The sequence below is a fragment of the Ostrinia furnacalis genome, unplaced genomic scaffold, assembly GCF_004193835.3.
Source record: "Ostrinia furnacalis isolate ACB-3 unplaced genomic scaffold, ASM419383v2 OfSCF7447, whole genome shotgun sequence".
Taxonomy (NCBI): Eukaryota; Metazoa; Arthropoda; class Insecta; order Lepidoptera; family Crambidae; genus Ostrinia; species Ostrinia furnacalis.
This window is the reverse complement of record NW_021137686.1, coordinates 375,978-397,139: the sequence shown is the minus strand read 5'-3', so window position 1 is coordinate 397,139 and position 21,162 is coordinate 375,978. Positions and strand designations below refer to the sequence as shown.

General features: G+C 36.5%; 3 protein-coding genes across 4 annotated transcripts in view; 2 read left to right on the top strand and 1 right to left on the bottom strand.

Moving 5' to 3' along the window:
- The first annotated feature begins 154 nt into the window (after positions 1-154).
- Positions 155-2,175, top strand: LOC114364534 (photoreceptor outer segment membrane glycoprotein 2). Its single transcript, XM_028320722.1, has 7 exons — positions 155-457; positions 749-905; positions 978-1,152; positions 1,230-1,350; positions 1,435-1,542; positions 1,612-1,755; positions 2,035-2,175. Exons 1-7 carry the CDS (start codon positions 242-244, stop codon positions 2,173-2,175), a joined length of 1,062 nt encoding a protein of 353 aa, XP_028176523.1. The 5' UTR covers positions 155-241.
- Positions 2,176-3,551: 1,376 nt separating this feature from the next.
- On the bottom strand, positions 3,552-7,459 carry Idi (Isopentenyl-diphosphate delta isomerase). 2 transcript variants are annotated; one of them, XM_028320720.1, is made up of 7 exons: positions 7,345-7,459; positions 6,441-6,560; positions 6,040-6,225; positions 5,703-5,831; positions 5,021-5,196; positions 4,209-4,361; positions 3,552-3,919 (listed from the first exon to the last, which is right to left on the bottom strand). In XM_028320720.1, the coding sequence occupies exons 2-6, from the start codon at positions 6,558-6,560 to the stop codon at positions 4,214-4,216; spliced, it is 759 nt and encodes a 252-aa protein (XP_028176521.1). In that variant the 5' UTR covers positions 7,345-7,459; the 3' UTR covers positions 3,552-3,919; positions 4,209-4,213. The 2 variants fall into 2 exon arrangements, with proteins under 2 accessions (XP_028176521.1, XP_028176520.1); XM_028320719.1 differs by lacking the exon at positions 3,552-3,919 and having other exon boundaries at positions 4,048-4,361.
- A 2,444-nt stretch (positions 7,460-9,903) lies between these two features.
- The window catches only part of LOC114364548 (kinesin-like protein KIN-5D), a 28,224-nt gene continuing 16,965 nt past the window's right edge, over positions 9,904-21,162 (top strand). Inside the window, exon 1 of the mRNA XM_028320738.1 lies at positions 9,904-9,986. Coding sequence (XP_028176539.1) covers positions 9,904-9,986 — 83 coding nt within the window. The remainder of the gene's footprint in view (positions 9,987-21,162) is intronic.

Here is a 21,162-nt window from a genome sequence, read left to right as displayed (position 1 = left end):
CAACTGACAATGTCATTTTTGACATTGACATTGTTTTTTTTTTATTTATGTTACAATCAAGGAACTAATAATTATACAATTAACGTGTTTGTAGTTTTGTCGCCAAATAAGTATTTGCCGGAACTCCACATTCTGTCAACATTAATTTCAAAATACAGCGCAAATAATCCGCTCTTCAACGTTTTTTACATTTTATCCAACATAATTTTCCACACAGATGTATTATGCTCACTGAGCCAAAATGGCTTTATATTTAACTTGGGCATCATTTAATAACATAAGAATGCTTCTAATGGCATGCATGCCGGTGGTAATATTTTATCTCATTTGGCTAGTCAATACTTCTGAAGGTATAAGAAGTGAAGAAGGAACTCTATTAGATCTCGTGTGCTGGCCAGACGGTAACGCAATACCAGTTATAATCGCTACGGGTTCTGTTATTGCGGTAGTTATTGAGGTAAGGTACAAGTATAGTGGGCAGAGTGGGCAGTTCCGGCTACCCTTATCCGTTTTTTCTTTCACTCTCATCAAACACATCTTTGCGACAGAACGAGACAACATGACCGGAAATGGATACTGTGAACCCTGTCTCTCTGTACCTACACTTTATTTTATAAAAATCTAGATTTGAATTCTTGATTCTAATCACAATACCGACGGCACGGTACAATACGCTTGTGTTCGATTTGTAGTGTTTACATTAGCTTCTCCTGAATGCAGAACATCTTTAAAACTTAATAATTTTCAGCTGTATGGCCTGTATCAATTGTTCAAGGCAGGTTTACCAAAGCGAGAATACAATGTGACGAATGGGCTGTATTATTACATTTGGTCCCTCATCGTAATGATCATAATTTTTCTTGCAATTATGTTTTATTCGGGGCTTCAATCGACTATTATTAGAGGTAAGAAACCGATTGCAGGCAATTGTTTTAAACCCGTTACAGATTTTAAAAGCTGTTAATTCAAATTTCCAGCTAAAATTAAAGGCGGTATCACTAAAGCAATGCTACGATACTCCAGTCACCTGCCATCGAAGGTCGCCATAGATCGGCTGCAGACTCGGTTCCACTGCTGCGGCCGCGTCAACTTCCAAGAGTGGTTCTACATTCCTTGGTACACAACAGCGGTATCCGTTGATTCAAAGGGTTTGTTAGTAGGCTGGTTGAATTTTTAAATTCCTGACGTGTGCGTACTTATTACTGATACATACTCTTATCGTTTGACAGAGCCAGGCGTAAGTTTGTCGCTGACAACGTGCCATACAGTTGTTGTTCATTGGACGCGCTATGGCCATGCATTCATCACGGTGTTACTAAAATGGGCGCTATTTACAAATACAATCCCGCAGTAAGTATTAGGGCCCCAGTTTTGTAAAATATCCCCAGTGTCTCCTCAAAACTATAATTAGTGTGTTCGAGGTAATGCTTACAGAAACAACTCACTATATGGAAAGATGGTTGTGAAGAAAAGTTGATAAGCGAAATGATGGCTGTTTCATGGAGATTTAACGCGGTGATGTCACTGATCATCATTGCTATGGTTAGATTTATTGGAATAAATTGTGCTATTGTGCAAGACCAAGGGGCACATAATCTTTATTGATTACAGATACTGCAGGTGATTGCAGTCCGGTACCTACACACGGCGTATAGGAACGGGCTACATGCTGGGAACCCAATATTATGCAAAGCATACCTTCTCCGTTCCCTCACGGACACGGAGTCTCAGCCTAAGGGTACCGCGAAGAAAAAGGTCACTTTCATTGCTTGTTGCTTTTAAATTATTTCACAAAAGTAACACTCGTTGATCACATGGAAATAGCAAGAGAAACTCAGCAAAAAGAAGATCGTAATGTTGCCAAAATATAGCGCGTTATATTTTTTAGAAGGGCCATGATTTTTCGGAGCTTCTGCATTTATCGCTATGTTAAAACACTGCTTTGACACATGAAGTTGCACGATTTATAGTTTGCTATACACTTAAGTATAACCCTACTGCCCCTTCCTATGAATAATAATTTAATTTTATCAGGTTTTCCGAAAAAGAAAAACCCGGCAAGTCCGGACGCTGCAGTGGGTGACGGCTCCGTACCGGCCGGCTCCGCGGCGCGCCACGTCATCCGCCTCCGATGCCAACAGTTCGGACGAGCTATTGAAGCCCATATACGAATAAACTTAGGGGCCATCCATAAAGTACGTCACACGAATTTCATGATTTTTTGACCCCCCCTCCGTCCTTGTCACAGGTGGTCACATTTCTGAGACCCCCCCCTCCCTAGTGTGACGTCACATGTTCTGCAATTTCACATCGAAAAATTATTAAATTAACAGCAGTTCCGAAATTAGTTTTATTTCCATTTAAATTAAGTACTTTTTTTTTTATGAAATCAACATTATATAAAATATTTGAAACAATTGAAATGTGATGTCACGAAACTTAAGACCCCTNACGTCACATGTTCTGCAATTTCACATCGAAAAATTATTAAATTAACAGCAGTTCCGAAATTAGTTTTATTTCCATTTAAATTAAGTACTTTTTTTTTTATGAAATCAACATTATATAAAATATTTGAAACAATTGAAATGTGATGTCACGAAACTTAAGACCCCTCCCACCCCTTGTCACACCATGTCACACTTTGTCAACCCCCTCCCCCCCTCTTTACGTGTGACGTACTTTATGGATGACCCCTTATGGTCGAAGTCAATATTTTAAGAAGTAATATTACACTGGGACTTCGGGACTCTTCCTCCTTAGAAGTGCCTTCCTAGTTGCGGGTTGCCGTCCTCGGAACCATTCGCAAAAAGTTCGTAACGCGGTCAAGTTTGTAGATCCTGGCTATGTATGAGTTAGGTACAACAATGATGTGTACGACTAATAAACTGTTGTTAAAAACTTGAACTTTTAATATTTAAGTTTCATAAACGTGGGACGTACACTTTGGGTACCTAGGTTCTAAAAATTTCAAGGCACTTTAAGGCCGGCAATACACGGACAACTCGAGCAGTTAGTCAGTGATCAACATACACGGACCGCTCTTGCAGTAAAGAGTCAACAGCTTGAAGCTGCCAGTGATAACTGCTCGAGCAGTTGGTATTAACTGCTCAACAAATCACAAGCGCGCGCGCCGTGGAATGAAGAAAGTGGGCGGAGGTAACTGTCGACAGCTCGAGTAGTCAGTGTATGGCTGGCGACTGCTTGACCGCGTGGTGCAAAGGGTATTTTTAAATCCCTCTTGCACCACCAACGATGAAAATTCACCGTGCTGTCGACCCCGAATCAGTTGCAATTGCTCGAGCGTTTCGTGTATGTGCGTCCATAGAACTCTGCAGTTCACTGTGCAGTCGCAGCTTGAAGCTGTCGACCCTGACTGCTTCAAGCGGTCCGTGTATTGCCGGTCTAACTCCGCGAATGTGTACCCACCTATGCCCTCAAACAAAAAAAAAAGAGTTACTGTCTGTACAGGAAGCGACAGCTAAAGATGACCTTAGATCTTAAATTATGAACAAGAAAAACAAATGTTTAAATAGAATCTTTATATTGTATTGAAAATGTTTTCAAGCACCAATTTTTACCGTAATACAGTAAATATAGCAACTATCCTACAAGATATAACTTAATAATAATGTAAATTACTATTTGCAACGCAAATGCAAACTTATTAAGAAAAACTAATTTGGAATAAATTAAATAGATTTTTAATAAAATATGATTATGAAATGCAAATCAGTACTCATTTACATGACTAATTAAATAGACTATAGATCGTGTACATAATGGACAGGTTGGAAATTAATTAAAATAATTAAGAACACATTTCCAGCTAACGTTTTGTTTTCATTTCTAGGGAATAAGGATATTTGGTTCAAGTATTATAATCTAAAGAATTTGCCAATCTGTCCCTTGCACCCACCTAATAAAGAAACATAAAATATTAATATAATCGTTTAAATATTATGATTATAGCTACCTAAACATTGTTGTCGCTTTGATAGTGACTACAAACATAGTTGACAAAAGTGGTGAAGATTCTGTTGTGCCATTTTCTTAGCTAAACTTAGACCTATAAATAAATCAAATGTTAAAATTACTCATTACATTTCTGTTCATAAAAATATTGCTTTCTTACTTACCAACAACAGAATTTCCACCAGTAAATACAGTCAAATGAAATAGATAAATAAACGAAAAAATAAATGTACCGGTACTATTTATCGGAAGTGGTAAACTTGTGTATTTTGTCCGCTTCTGTGACCTCCTTGATGCGATGGAGGTTGTCCCACCACAGCTTGAGCCGGTGCCGGCGGATCATGTTGAACCACGGCGTGATGGGGCCCTCGAGAGTTGGTAGAAACCTGAAAGCATACAATTGGTAAAAACGCTTTCAAAACTACAAGTCAATGCTTCAAATTTTTAATTGTCCGGCTTGAAGGATCAATAAGAATAAATGTGATTGACTCTCGCGAGGTATCAAGGTATCTCCATAGGTATAAAAACTGTCATGAGTTAATTCTTAAGATTATTTATCCGGCTCGAAGGACCAATGAAGAAAGAATAGATTTTTATTATGATTTTTTGTTTGTCGCGGGCTATTTATTAGTAGCCTCAGCCTCTGCTACATTCTAAACAATATCTTTTCATGTAAACAATAACTCTGTTAATATGCTATTCAGAATGTATTAATCAGCAGCCAATTATTATTTTTCTTGTAATATCATTAAAAGTCTATACTAATAATTACCCTATTATTGTTTTTATCTGCCCTTTATTTACAATATTCGTTAGATACTAATTGTGTATGTAAACAAAACAACAATGTACCTAATCTCAACCTCTACTCATCCGTGATTTCTGGCTAATACTTTGTTTAGAAGGAAAAAACCAAGAGGCGTGATATTGAAACAAAATTGTAGCACAAAAGCGTATTGGAATTGCAACTTTTGTGCTCCAAAACCTTGAAAAGACATAAAAGTGATAAGGTGTCAGTAAACACAACAAAATGTACAACACTCACGCGTTAAACTCGTTCTTGGGCACGAAGCAGTACTCGGATATCTCGTCGGAATTGGGCTTGACCTTGACGTCGGCCTGGAAGAACAGCACGTGGTCGATCTCGTGCTCCCCCCACACGCCGTCTCCGGGGTCGTGGTAATGCACGCGCGTCATGTACGTGAACAGTTCAGGGTCCATCTGAAAATGAAAATATTTATTGCCAGAATCAAACAATACAATAATTAAAAGACAGACCTCTACACTAGGCATTGCCTGTCCTGTGGGGGAAAGAATAACGATTTATCTGCGGGACAATCACATCCGTGTTGTTAGACAACATTCAGGGCCGTAAAATATAAGGCTGGGTTGCACCACCTTACTTTAACTTAAACAAAGGTAAAAAATCTGTCTATACAAACACACCGTTTATTGTTATAGTGATGGTTAAAGATAGGTGGTGCAACTTAGCTTAAGAATCTCTTTTAAGAATAACTTCAAGCTCTTGATTTATTGGAGTTTGTTTCATATTTGGAGCAATAATAGGCAAAAATGTATGTGCATGCGTCTATAAAAAACTATCATTTTTTATGTGCTCTAAAGTCTAAGCAGTTAAGGTTAATACCTACTGAACAATTCTAATAAATTAAATTACATTAAAATAATTTGTATTCATAGCACAAAAAAACAATAACTAATCAACATACGTCATTTAGGGGTATGCCTAGCTCATGGTTTAGTCGGCGTCTTGCAGCTGTGATCACTTCCTCAGGCTTGTCGTCGATGTACAACGGGTGACTGCAGCATGCGTTTGTGTAGTAGTCTGGATATGTTACCTGATAACCAAATAAGCATCAACATTGGACATATGGATCTAATATCACTGTTTTCAACTGAACATCACCAGATATTTAATTTTTGAAGAGTATGAAACAAAGATCTAGCAAATGGCCAAAAATAACCAAAGTACAGACAACTTTCCAAGTCACCAAGCCAACATCAGTACAAATTGAAATGCAGACTTTAAGAAGATAATTAACTTACTTTTTGGCTTGCTCTTCTTTGCAACAGCATGTCTCCTCTTTTGTTAAACACAAACACGCTAAATGCTCTGTGAAGCAGCACATTGCCGTCGGGGCCCACTTTGTGACATTCCCTCTTTGTAGCTGTGCCGATAAAGTTGTCTTTATCGTCCACCAGGAGACAGATATCTTTGTCCAAGTATTCGGCCTAGCAAAAATACAAGTATATTAGGTATGATAGCCTGTTTTCATCATCAATCATTTTAAGTGACTCATATGGAAACAAAATTCCTTTTATGTGTTACCATAGGGGTCGCTTAAAAGTTAGGGATTGACGGTGAAAACGGGCATTAGAACAAGATAAATTTATTTGAAAATTGAGGATCATTCTTGGAAACAATTAATTTGTTATTTGTATAATACCTGCACAGGATCAACATTTTCAGTTGCTTCAGGTTGTGGCTTCACAGGTTCAGAGGCAAAACAGCGTTTTTCCACACGAAGTGTTTTCCATAGTGCTCTGGATAGGTTTCTCACCAGCATCTTGAAAGAATGAACAATTTATTATGAGCCAAGTATTTTAGTTTGGCTTGCTTTTCCTTGCATTATCATAACTATAGCATGGAAAGAAATCAAGATTGTATAATAATATGTTATGACTTTTTGAATATTTTTTAGATATGGATCATGTTCTTTTATACTTTTTATGTAAATGTGAACAATACATATTTGAAATCAGCCTCTTTTTGAATTTAAATATTGTCCACAGATCACTATCAAGAGACATTCAAGTTGTTTACTGGCTCAGAATGGCTGATAACAAAAAATATTGCTTAACAAAACACTTCGAGTAAACAAATCGTTTTATTACTCATTATTTGCTACTTTCAGTTCATTTAACACAAGGTTTCTGATAAATTGTTATAGAAAGTGATCTCAATTATACACTTTTGGATGATTATTATTTAAATTAGTTTTCTTTATTCCATAAGTCTGAAGGATAACCACAACTAAATAAACATTGTTTTACTTCCAAGTTATGATCTTTGTAAGCATTTTGATAGAATGATGTTAAATAATGAAGTTTATGGTTTCATTATCACTTGTTCAGTTTTCGTAAATTGGAGAACAGGAGCATTTGTGCTGGTTTAAGGACCATGAGTGCGAGATGCAAAACAAATTCATCTATACTATAAAAGTAAGGATTTCTATTGAAATTAATGTTACATGACACAAAAAAAATTAACTAAAACAAAACAGTATTACTACGCACCACAAACAAGTAATAATCTTTAAGTATATAGTAGATATAGTCAATATCACTTGCCTTGGCTGATCCTGAATTTTAATAGTGTAAATAATAGTATTTATTCGTATTTACTGATATTAATCTTCTCAGTGTTCACCGCAGGATTCTAAATATTTTTGACAGTTCTTGGGGTGACGTCCGTGACGTTGACGTTTTTGATCGATAGTGCGGTACCGGTAAAGGTAGTAAAGTTGTTTCAATTGAACTAAATCGGAATGTTCAAATAATCTATAATTATATTCTGAGGCTTTCATATAATAAAGAAATCTACAAAGAAGACAGGTTTATAAATTAAATGGTTGATAAATTGAACACTAATTTGATAAAATTTGGTTAAAGCGATCAGACAAACCGCCTAAATTGTGCTGTCTCTTTTGTGTGTTTTTTCTTTATACTTGTTTTGCGTGGTTTTAATAAAATGTTCATTTATTTATCTATTTATTGGTCACTAGAATAATTTAATAATTTCTTTAAATATGTCTGTATGTTTTCAATAAATAATTTCGATGAATGAATTGGCTGAATAGACTTGATCCAAAAGTAATTAAAAAAAAAAACAGATTGAGAGCGGGTTTTGTTTTGCCGCGCTTTAAAAGTTTTGTGTATTATGCCTGACACTTTTTTGTTGCGAGTGTTTTTTTTTTCTATTTGTTCGCTCGTTACACGCACTTGTTGAGCGTCATATTAAACTTTAAGCAGCCTAAGAACAGAGTAAAATAAGTGCGTGTAGTTACATTAATGTAACTTCTCTCATCATTTCCCACCTACAGATGGTTTGTCCCAATTTGGAAAACCTTTGGGACTCCCAAAGGTTTGTTCACTTAAAAAATTAAGTACTCACCTACTAACAAATTTACTTCTCACTTAAATTAATCTAAAAATATTTTACCTACTTCTATTTGTGGATGTCGAATTACTCGTATAGTAAGTACTTAAACAACTATCGCAGAAAATAAAAAAATGAAAAATCTTCTAAATACGAATAGGTACTCAAGATCCATCAATAAGCACCGGACAGATGCGACGAGTCATAATGGAGAGATGATAAAATCTGTCCTTTCTATTAGTTTCGGTCGGTCGTTTTCTATTTTTACTGAAACTGCAGGAAGTGTGTGTGGCGACCAAAATAACTTAGTTTACGGAGCGGCTGCTGCATTATAGCACTGCAATCCGACTCCCCCAATTCAATTTGTAGATAACTAAATAATATTTTATTCTAACGTAAACGTTAATCTTATGGTTTTGTAGGTACATTCGAATAGTATGAAGTAAGCGCGGAGTCATAAGTTTACCTTAAATAGGTATTTAGTACCTACTTATTATTGTTTACCTTCGTTAATGTGAGTACTAAGTATGTCCAATGTTAAGTTAGGAATAAGAGTGCGTCCATTTACTGACAGGTAAGTAAACATTATTTATTACAAAGTTTGCATACTCGTACATAGTGTTAGCTGCGACACGTGCGTGTCGTTTAATTTTATCTATCCTTTCTCTTACAGAGAGCTTCGAAGTGAAAAAGATCGCATTTCCGTGGTTAGCATTGTCGATAATAATACCGTTACTATCACAAATGTAAAAGTAAGTTTTGTTCTCACAAAGTATACCTACCTACTTACTTGATTGTTTCTTGATACTTAATGTAGTTGTGTGTCTCAATAAAGACTACAAGCTTAATTTAATACTATTTTTTTTAATTATTGGGCACGCGACAAAGAATGGTCTGTGAATCTTTGAACAACCATTTAATGGGAAAAGCTCTATAATTATTTATTTATTTATTAGGGACATCAACAGCTTATATCTCATGTGTTTGCTCAGGTAAGCGTGTCAGGCGCCGGCGACAGCCGCGAGCGCGTGCGTCGCTACTACGCGGATTACGCGTTCAATAGCGCTTTGCCCGCTACTCATCCGGATTATGCCTCGCAAGAAAAGGTTTTATAAATTATAATTTGCTACATAAAAAAAATAACAGCAATATTGACTGCAATAGTAACCCAAAAGGATTAATTACTTAACTTTAACTAAGTCTGTTAATGAGAATAGAATTTTACAACTTAGTATGAGGCGCCAAAGCATTTATTTTATAATTTGATATCATTTCATAAACTGGGTTATGTACTCGTAATTGGCATTTTTTCTGCTTTCAGTGCATTTTTGACCCTTGCTAATATCCTATTTAAAATTATTGATTTCTTTGACATCTTTGACCCTTACCTTTTGACTCTTGCTAATTTCTTATTTCAAATTATTGCGTCTAAAGTTATAATTTAAAACACTTTCAGGTATTCAACTCAATAGGCCGCCAAGTAATCGAGAGCGTCACCCGCGGTAATTCGACATGCGTGTTAGCGTATGGACAGAGCGCTACGGGCAAGACCCATACCATGATGGGAACCGACGCCGATCCGGGTCTGGTGCCAAGGATATGCAGGGCGTTGGCTGAGGTGCAGCCTTTTGATATCACTGTCAGGTAAGTACTAAGTAGGTATTGCTTGCTAAGGAATTGTTAGCGTCTACTTCAGTTCTATAGAGGTGCTGGCATATGACTAGAGCGCGACAGGCAAGATCCATACCATGATGGGAACCGAAGCAGACCCGGGGCTGGTGCCGAGGATATGCAGGGCTTTGGCTGAGGTGCAGCCCATCGACATTACTGTCAGGTAAGTAGGTATTGCATTAATAGGTAAGTAATAGGATAGTTTGCGTCTGCTGCAGTTCTACAGAAGTACAGAGTGCTGGTACCTATGGAAGGAGCGCGTCGTGCAAGACATAACACGATTACAAAGTTAGCCCAGAATTAATGCCAAGCATTTGTCTCTGGTTGATGTTAGTACGAGTAGAAACTAGAGATGAAACGGATAGTTGTTTGGCCGGATACCGGATACCGGATATCCGGCGAGCTGCTAGGCCGGATAGCCGGATATCCGGCGGCCGGATAGTTGTCCCATTGTCATGTTGCATGTCGTAACGAGTTTAGCGCTGCACAGGTGCTTCGAACGCCATCAGTAGGTCTAGTAGACTAGACAAGTCACACTTTTCGAAAATCGAATTCGTTCGAATAGAATGTCAGATTTTGCCACTCGTATAAGGGGCAGATCAATTCGGGCGATTTCGGTTGCCATCGTGAGTATGTGATTGAATAGCGGAAATTCAATTAGGTAGTTTACTTGCTGCGTAATCTGAATGAACTGCTTTATACAGGGTGACTTTGAAATCGTTGGCATTCTTTTTAAAATAAGACTACTCATGATTTCCCAAATATGAGTCATATCAAATGAATTAAAATTTCAATATTTGAAATCTTGTACAGACGACAGCACATCAATCTTCATATTGTGGCATCTTATTTCAATGTATTAAGTGTTTAGGATGATGTGCTGTTGACTGTACAATAGTTTTAAACTCTTTTTAAGAGCACCATGTACCATGAGTAGTCTTAAATTAAAAGGATGCCAACGATTTCAAAGTCACCCTGTATGTCATCAGACCATCAGTCAAAATAAAGATCGCATATTTTATTTGGCAATATTTCGACATTAAAATATATTTACTATTTATGTATTCGTCATTAGAGTGAATAGCCCAGAAAAGAAATTAGTTTTTTGAAAGGCCTTATGTATATATGGCTTTTTTGTAACTTTGGACTTTACATAAAAATCGTCATTATTTTAAGCCATTTTATTGATATTTGACTCAAAGATTAATTCATTAGAAAGATTGTTTCATTTTATTATAGGAAATTTTCGTAGTTTTTTTAATAGTAAATTTAGGCCGGATATCCGGCCTACCGGATAGTTGCCGGATATCCGTTTCATCTCTAGTAGAAACTGCTTTATGCATGCATAATGCAAATAAAGATTTATTTTGTTCATTTTTGTATAATTGCATATTAATGAACTCTACTATTATTACTTAAACTTCATGCCATCTTTTTGTATGAAGTAACACGTTACTTCCTATGCTGTCCTTATTGATAAGTGCCTATATCAAAAAAATATATCCCAGTCGCCTACAAAAGGTATCAAATAGATCAAGTAAGGTAAACGGCTACTAGTTCGTGATAGTACGTAAGTTCGTAAGTTTTTTTTCTAGCTCAAATAATAAGCAAATGGAATATTATTTATAAAAATTCTTCATTACTACAAAAATTCTATTNTGGCGTAACAAACGCAGTTTTCTCTACAGAGTCTGTCGCTACAGGAATCTGGTGAAATCCCGATGCCATATCCAGGATAGTAAAGTACTTGGCTTTCGACAATTTACTAATATGGTCATCAATCAAAGGGAGTGGGAAGTGATCACGGACAGTGTTTTTATTTAATTCTCTATAATCAACACAGAGTCTATCAGTTCCATCCTTTTTACGTACCAATAGAATAGGACTTGCGAACGGGGAATTGCTATCACGGATAATATTGTTATCCTTTAAGTCCTTAATTATCGCTTTGACATGTTCACGTTCTCCTGGAGCTAACCGATATGGTCGCCTTTGAACGATTTTATCTGGGTTCTTTAAACGTATATTCAGTTCACCAGTGGTGACTTGAGAGACTTTATTGCCAGACGTGAACATATCAGAGCATGAGTTAAGAACATCATGTAATTGTTGCTTACATAGAGAGTCAATATTGTTGCCAATATTCAGAGTGATTGGATCAGAATTGTGAACAACATTTATGTGGTATGAATCGCGAGAGATACATGTATCTTCTTTTGTAAAGACGACCTGAATACCAGGCGTTTCGAATAGGTTCTGTCCAAGTAAAACATCATACTGAATGAACTGATCAGGTACAAGTACAAACTCTAATTCAAGGGTCAAGCCATCAATACAGATCTCACAAATCTTTTTACGCGATGAATAAAATGAGTTGTTTCCAACACCTTTTAACATTGTGGTCTCATATAACATTTTGCCCTTAACGGAATCACCTATGCTGTCCCTAATTAGTGAACATTCGGCCCCACTATCCAACAGGCACGNCGCCACAAAGCTGCCCTGCGGGGTCGCTACTCACCAACAGCTCGCCACAAAGCTGCCCTGCGGGGTCGCTACTCAGCTCGTTTATTCCCTTGGTAAGTATGACAAATGTAATATAGTATACCCGACCATAAATTTTGGCAGAAACCATATCAACCATAATCAGTACAATGTTTAAAAAAGAAAGAATCATGTACGTCTGCTTTCGCTGCGGCTTCAGCTGGGTTTATCATAAAGGATTACTCTTTGAAATAAAAAAGTACCTTCTAGCACACTTCTACTACCTGCTGATGGATTCTTATCTCAGTGACAGACAGTTTTAAATCAAACTCGGTGACAAAATCTTCTCTTTTTAGCTGCAGAGCTGGAGTACCCCAGGACTCTGTATTTGGTCCGATACTCTATAACATCTACTAGTAAAGTAGCCCAGACAAAAAGCATATTAAAAAAAACCTAATGAACAAAGGTCAAACAAGGTCACGCCGCCGACGCCGCCGCCGCCGAGGTCAAAAAGTCGGCGCGCCGCCGCCGGGCAATTTTATATCGGCGCCCACCTCTAGTTAATATATCATATTTTTTACATCTCCAAATTGCTGGAAAAGTTGCAATTTTTGTTTCCCATTTATATCAAAAGTCATATTTATTATGTTTTAAAATGGACCTCTGAAAGCTGTAATACCGTTCGCTTACACCACCCATGCTTATTCAGTCACGGGACAGTTTATATGTGAAACATTTTTGTAAAACGACGTACTATAATTTTGCAATAGCAATTCTTATAATATTAAAGTGAAACCAATAAGTTAAGTAAATACTCGTAGATACCACCATAACCACCAAGTGTCATTAATGAAAGAAAGTTTGATCAATAAAATCATCAGTCAACAAAATGGCGGAAAATATGCAAGTTATTCCACTTACCAATATTGGGTCAGAGGGATTGGCGTTGAAATTTCATAATTTTGATCAAGTCTAGAACACTATCACCACGCACAAATACACACACGATAATTAACACTAATTAATTAAAGCACAAATAAAAAAAAAATAAACTAAAATCAGCCGTCAGCGCTCCGAGCGACAGCTTTTTGACACTACAAAATGAATACCCACTTTGCTTTCAATTTATGAAAATTGTGTTTAGTTCCATTTTTGAATTTTTGTCAAAGGCATAAAATGCATACTGCCTCGTACGTTCTTCGGTCTCGGTACAAACAATCTGACACATCCAAATTGATTAATTTAAAAAAAGAACGAAACGCAAAGGCATTGACATTGCATACAGCCTTTCTTGCGCCCACGCTTTTTAGTTGCGCGCAGTTTTCGTAATTTGAAAAAAGAATAGAATCAAGTCAAAAATAAAGTAATGTCACATAGCCGGCTGATGAGAAACGGACTAAGAACAGCAGGCAACTGTTGCGGAGCAAACTGTAAATGTGATGAGCACGAGCTTGTTTACCCGGGTCATGGATATTTACAGTTGTTTTACCATTGACTTTACATTAAACGTAATCGCTAGCGAGTGCGTAAAAAATCTATAATTCCCTTTACAATAATTTGTCATATATTTTTATAATTTTAAACTCATGGTAGTCACAAATTTTGTGTACAGTTGGCCGACCGTTTGGAGTAGGAGTAGTTCGCGTACCAGACTACCAATCCAGAGGTCACGGGTTCGATCCCCGCACACCTACAAACATTTGTGTGCATGAACATATTATAAATGTTTTATTGGTCTGATGCCCGTTTTCACCATCGATCCCTTAAGCGTTTGCTAACTAAATATCACTTTGGTTAAACGATCGCCTAAACTGCCCACTAACCTAAGTTCGTTTTCACCATGCTATAGTAAACCTAAGTAGGGACTCTTTTGTCAGGTGGCGTTTCTTCGTGCGCCTAGTGACGTTTGAAAAACCGGTACTTTCCGATAAAATATTTGATTGGGAATATCTTACGTATTTCACAGAAACAAATAAAATAAAAGTAAAACTAAGAAATAGTTGACCAAAACTGATGTTTTTTTGTATTTTTGAGTTATTATTAAAGACNTTTAAATGTAAGTTATGAAACAAATATTAACATCGCCAGATAACCAGAATCAAGCCAAAAAGATAATAGTAACCAACAGTTCAGTAATAAAGGAAAATAGAAAGAACGCATTTGATATGATGAGACCAAGGTCACACTCAATTACTAATGTTTCAAAAAACTCCAAGTAGCAACTAAACATTAGCAACCAGAGACAGAACGACCCCAATCCGGCTGGTCCCCGTGGGGTTGCACGACCACCACCCCCCCATAGAAATACATCCCTACATCAAAATAGAAATTACAATAAGATTTACGTTGCAACGTTAAACGTTAGAACTTTAATGTCGGATAACAGACTACAAGAATTAGAAGAAGCTATAACACATATAAAATGGGATGTCATAGGTCTTTGTGAAGTAAGAAGAATAGGAGAGGAGATAAGAGAATATGAGAAATACATTTTTTATTTTTATGGTATACAAAAAGGTATACATGGAATGGGATTTCTAGTAAAAAAATACTTAAAAGATAAAATAATTAGCTTCCAAGCAATATCAGATCGAATCGCCGTACTCAACATTCAATTAACAGATTCTAAACATCCATGGTCAATTATACAAGTACATGCACCCACAGAACAAGACACAAAATTAGCGAAAGATAAATTCTACAAAGACATGACAGAGTTGATACATAAGAAGAACATAATCATCATGGGAGACTTTAACGCCAAGGTGGGTAGAAAATCAAACAAAGATGAATTTGTCTTAGGAGAGTTCAGCAGCGGTGACAGAAATGACAACGGACAAAGACTAATAGATTTTTCCTTCGCTTACAATTTTAAAATAATTAATAGTTTCTTCAAAAAACGAAAATCGAGGAAGTGGACATGGTTAGCACCGAANATTTAATTATAAGGTATTGTTAGGGCTCTAGGGACTACAACCGAAGCCAGAAATATAGTTTGGTTATTTGATAAGTTATGAGTGACCAATACCTACTATCTATACCGTATGTAATCCTGTCTCACTATAATATTATTAGGTGCCCGTTTAATAAACTTGAGTGAAAAAGTGTTTCCACTGTCTCAATTGCATAAAAAGCTCCAAAAAAATCATATAATTCAGTTTCCATTTTGCCGAATAGGCGTGATTGACAATATAACTGTCACCTAACACTTAAGCGGCCGAAAATCGGGCCCCTGTTTTAAAGTGATCCCATAAGGCCTAAGGTGTCCCTTATGTGTTGGTGAAAACGAAATTCCTGTTAGGTATTACCTAATATTACATAAAGGCCGCTTTAAAATTAGGGATTGATGGTGAAAACGGCCATGAGAGTTTTAATGCACAATGCATTTACAAAACAAAACCTACCAAACTCCGATATTGCTAAACATCTACCTGTGCTACCTAGTACCTATACCTACACAACCTTACCCACTGTGTATACTCAGCGGATTAGCCCGCCCCCGGGTCATCGGTATGCACCGCCTCCACGGCGTGACATCTGAATAAATGATTTAACGTAATAACAGTCGGCCATTAACGCCCATCGTGTCCGATGTGCCACTCGTGAGCTATTTGCGACGATTTGATGATAGCTATTAACATGCAACCAATTAGTTTCAATTCTATGAATTAAGCTTAATATCCCTTTTCTTGGAATGGAAATGGAAAAGAAGCTGTCTCTATAATACTGACAAAATTCTAACAGTGATATTAAATGGAAATAGGCTTTTTCCCAAAGATTGCTTGCGAAAACAATGCAATTTTTCTATGGGAATAGCATCATTTTCATTATTTTCTTACACCAATATGTTTTATCAATAAAATGAATAGCTACGTCAATGTCGGTCGTTTGGTGTAGTGGTTCGAAACGGACTACTATTCCGTAGGTAGCGGGTTCGAATCCCGCACAGTAAAAACATTTGTGTGTATGAACATTATTATTATTTGTTTCTATTGGACTGCGTGTTTTCTATGTATAATAAATAAGTATGTATTTACAAAAAAAAAGTATTTAAGTATGTTTATATCCGTTGTCTAGTACCCATAGTACAAGCTTTGCTTAGTTTGGGACTAGAAGTGCAGTGTAAATGTCCAAGGATATTTATTTATATTTATTTATTTATTTAATGTTATCTAATAGTATAGATTTATCTGAATTGTCTTTTTAGGAATATAAAATTTGTAAGGTATAAGTTTAAATTCATTCGCTATTAATAATCTATTACTAATCCGGGCATTTTCAAGGCGAGTGTGAATAGGCACTTACAGGGCAGATATTAAAATGTACCAACCTAGACTGCATCTCATTTAACACCAGATGCGATTGCGGTCAAATACCTGCCGTGTTATGCATAAAAAAATTAAAGCCTATTAAACAAATGAAACGATACACAAAAGCAAATACAAAACAGTAAACCCATTTGTACACGAACAAACATTTGCATGTAACACCGCCGATGTAGCAGAGGAACGGGCGTCTAGGGCACAACAGTTTGTAATTTGCAAATGAAAGTTTACCCGAACTGAGCTCGTCATCTCAGGGCCTGGGGGCACGTGCGACACGAGTGATGGGACATATCGGTTTTTACCGGGGATTACATTCAAACCGATTTATTTTTTAATTAATATACATATTTTAAAACCATTAATTTTATAGGTGTTCGATGTTTGTTCGTTTCAGCTAAATGACGTCCACTGTTGGAAAAAGGCCTCCCCCGGAAAAAGGATTTTCACAACGACTGGTCCTGCGCTGCCCACATCCAGGTACTTACCGTGACCTTCATCTGATCGTCGGTAGGTACTAGATGCGAGGTCTGCCCACACAGCCCCTTTTACAGGTGTAAGTAAAATGAACCTACACTGTATGAATGTGGTGACTTTCCAAAAAAGAATTCGAAATTACCAAATTTTGGGTCTATACTTTCTACTTAGTATCCTCTCTACGATACAATATATCACTTCAAAGTTACCGGTGTCAAAAACAGAGCGCACCCTGGTGAGCTCTTTTCTTGAAAAGGATAGGGCTCGTAACTTGAGACAAAAAAGTAAGCACCATATGTACCGAAATGATAATATTACCGGTGTTAGCTACAGAAATGGAAAATGCTCTGCTTTAAATATGAAACTGTATTCAGATCACCTAAAAAGCACAAAAGGCAAAAAAACAGAATTATATCAAAAAACAAGATGGCTAACACCGTTGCTAAGCTGCAGTCCATAGACCATGGCCTAGCATCGGTGTTACCAGATCTGTCGCCAACAACCGGTTTAAATAAATACCGGTAATATTCCATTCGCGGCCATCACTAAAAATGAGACAGACATAACTACCGTGATTTCTGCGGGCCTAATATGGCACACGTTGTCTAGGTTTATTTGAGAGGTGCTGTCGTGTGTGTGATTAAGCATAATTTTAATTGTATAATCCTTGGTTTGTCAATCTTATAATGCAATGGCAGATACCTATTGCGATTTGCGACTCGTAAAATCTAATACCAGTGTGTCGCTTGTTGGTTCCAAATCCACTTTTAGCCTTCAATAACATGAGTTTCGATTGCTTCTTACTCACACTAGTCTTCAACTTTACATAGCATACTTACACTTAATGTGCAAGGAAAATAAATGGGAATGACAGGAATTACTTTACCTAATGTTTCGATGCTAAGAGTAGGCGCACACCGTTGATTTTTCGTCGGCCGATAGTTTAGTCGGGCAGTTGATCAGTATGGGCATGTATGGGAGTGCGCCGATTCGATTTGGCCGATTCTTCATACAATTTAAAATCGGGCACAACTATCGCCCAACTAAAAATCAACGGTGTGCGCCTACTCTAAAATTCCTTTATTTGTAAGTTTTTTAATAACCTGGAAGGTTTGAAGCTTAGGTTTGAAAAGTCTAATGACATGCTAAACCTAACGTAACGGCTAGAGACTAAGTCAATAGGTACCTCAATAAGTAAGCCTGCCGATTTCTTCACCGAACTCTATGCATGAACACTATCACCTGACCCTGGTAAGAGGTGACCCTTGTTGAGCAAACATCATGTACCACTCTACATTTCATCATCATCATCATCATCATCTCAGCCATAGGACGTCCACTGCTGAACATAGGCCTCTCCCAATGCTTTCCATGTTGTTCGATTGGTAGCGGTCTGCATTCAGCGCTTCCCTGCTACCTTTATGATGTCGTTAAAACCTCTCTAACCCCCTTACTAATAAAAAGTTACACAGTTTTTGAACACTGTTTTAAAATGAAATTTCCATACTAAACGTTACTTTAAAACACTATTCAACGAGCGTGTAAGTTTTATTAGTAAGGGGGTAAGACTCTACAATGTACATTTAAATAATTAAATCAATTAAAAAATCTTGATCTGTGAACTTCCACCTGCAAGTCATATCAATGGCTGCCCCGGCTTATGAATAGCGATCTTAGTAGCGTAATGCACCGAAAACTTTAAGTAAGAAATACGGGATTATGTTAATGCTAAGCGGCTTCAACATTCAAATCCGATCTGAAGCTGGCCCCTTGGATCTGCCGAATTTTCAATTGCCTACCCGCCGGTCTGGACTAATATAGCAAACTTGGAACAGCTTGGCCATTTAAAAGAAAGGAAGCTTGTAACTTTAATGCTAGCCTAATTATTAAGTAAATGACAACGGACAAAGACTAATAGATTTTTCCTTCGCTTACAATTTTAAAATAATTAATAGTTTAAAAAACGAAAATCGAGGAAGTGGACATGGTTAGCACCGAACGGCATAGATAGAAATGAAATTGACTAATATANTTTCCTTCGCTTACAATTTTAAAATAATTAATAGTTTCTTCAAAAAACGAAAATCGAGGAAGTGGACATGGTTAGCACCGAACGGCATAGATAGAAATGAAATTGACTATATACTTGCAAGAGAAAAACATACATTTAAAGACATTGAAGTACTTAATAAGTTAAATTTTAATACAGATCATAGAATGGTAAGAGGAGCTATACAAGAAAGAAACAACAAATCAAGAAAACATATTACACACTCAATCTTGAACAAGACAATAACATCACCGATACCACAAAATATATTGAAAAGTCTAGAAACAACATTGAATGAAATGAAAGATACTGAAACATTGCAAGAAAAGTATAATTTCCTGGAAAAAGAACTTACAAATATTAACAAATCAAGTACCAAAAAAGTTGAGAAAATCAAATTAGGAGAAGAAACATTAAAATTGATGGAAGAGAGAAAAGAAATGTTAGACAACCGAAAAGTTAACAAACAGAAAATTGCAAGCATTAGTAAGAAAATTCAAGAAACGATAAGAAATCACAAAAAAGAAGAAAGACTGAAAGTTTTGAAAGAACAAATAGAAAAAACAGGCGGTATTAAGAGAGGTCTGAAACAGTTGAAAGAATACACACAATGGATACCCAACATGAAAACTAAAAACAAGAAGAAAAAAGAGGAAATTACGACAAAGAGACTATCAATAGCAAAAGTAGCGACAGATTTTTACAAGAACCTATACACAGACACAGATAAAACAACGCCAGAAGAAGAAAAAAAGGGAGCTTACGAAGAAGAAGAAATACCTTGTATACTAGAATCTGAGGTCAGAAAAGCTATACTATCACAAAAAAGTGGAAAAGCTTCTGGAGATGATAAAATATCGAATGAACTATTAAAACAGTCTCTACCAACGATATCCAAATATGTGACTCATCTTTTTAATGAAATAATAGCAACTGAACAAATACCCATTCAATGGACGAAATCAACCATCATTTTACTGCATAAAAAAGGTGACAAAAATGAAATAAATAATTATAGACCTATAAGTCTTATGTCCAATTCATATAAAGTATTCTCAAAAATAATACTCGGGCGAATATCGAAACACCTGGAAGAAAACCAACCGAGAGAACAAGCTGGATTTCGCGCAGATTATTCTACTATCGACCATATTCTTGTAGTGAAGCAAGTAATTGAAAAGCTTAACGAATATGGGTAACTGTATTATATGGCATTCGTCGATTACAATAAGGCTTTTGATTCGCTGAGTCATATATATATCTGGAAAACGCTAGAAAACCAAGGAGTAGAAGGAAAATACATTAAAATCATAAAGGAAATTTATAAAAACACCACAGCAACAGTCCAACTTGAACAACAAGGCGAAGAATTTAGAGTTCTAAAAGGCGTTAGGCAAGGAGATCCACTTTCCCCAAAACTTTTCACAGCAGTATTAGAAAATATATTCAGAAATTTAAACTGGGGACGTTTTGGAATAAATATTAACGGATTGAACCTAAATCATTTAAGATTTGCAGACGACATAGTAATTTTCGCTGAGAAACCAAGCATACTGCAAACTATGTTACAACAATTAGATGTCGAAAGCAGAAAAGCAGGTTTAACAATGAATCCATCGAAGACTAAAGTGATGACAAATGCCGTAAAAGAAAATATAGCAATAGGACAAGAAAGAATAGAATACGTGGATGAATATATATATTTAGGACAACTTATTTCAATAAAAGACCAATATTCTAAGGAAATAGATAGAAGAATATGCAACACTTGGAAACGATACTGGTCTCTAAAAGAAATAGTCAAAAATGAAACAATTCCCATGGCAATGAAAAGCAAATTATATAACACATGTATTCTACCATGTCTTACCTATGGATGTCAAACTTGGCCTGCGACTAACAAAAACAACCAAAAACTAATAGTTTGTCAACGCAACATGGAAAGAAGCATGCTTAACATAAAATTACGGGATCGATGGACAACTTCAAAAATAAGGAAAAGGACA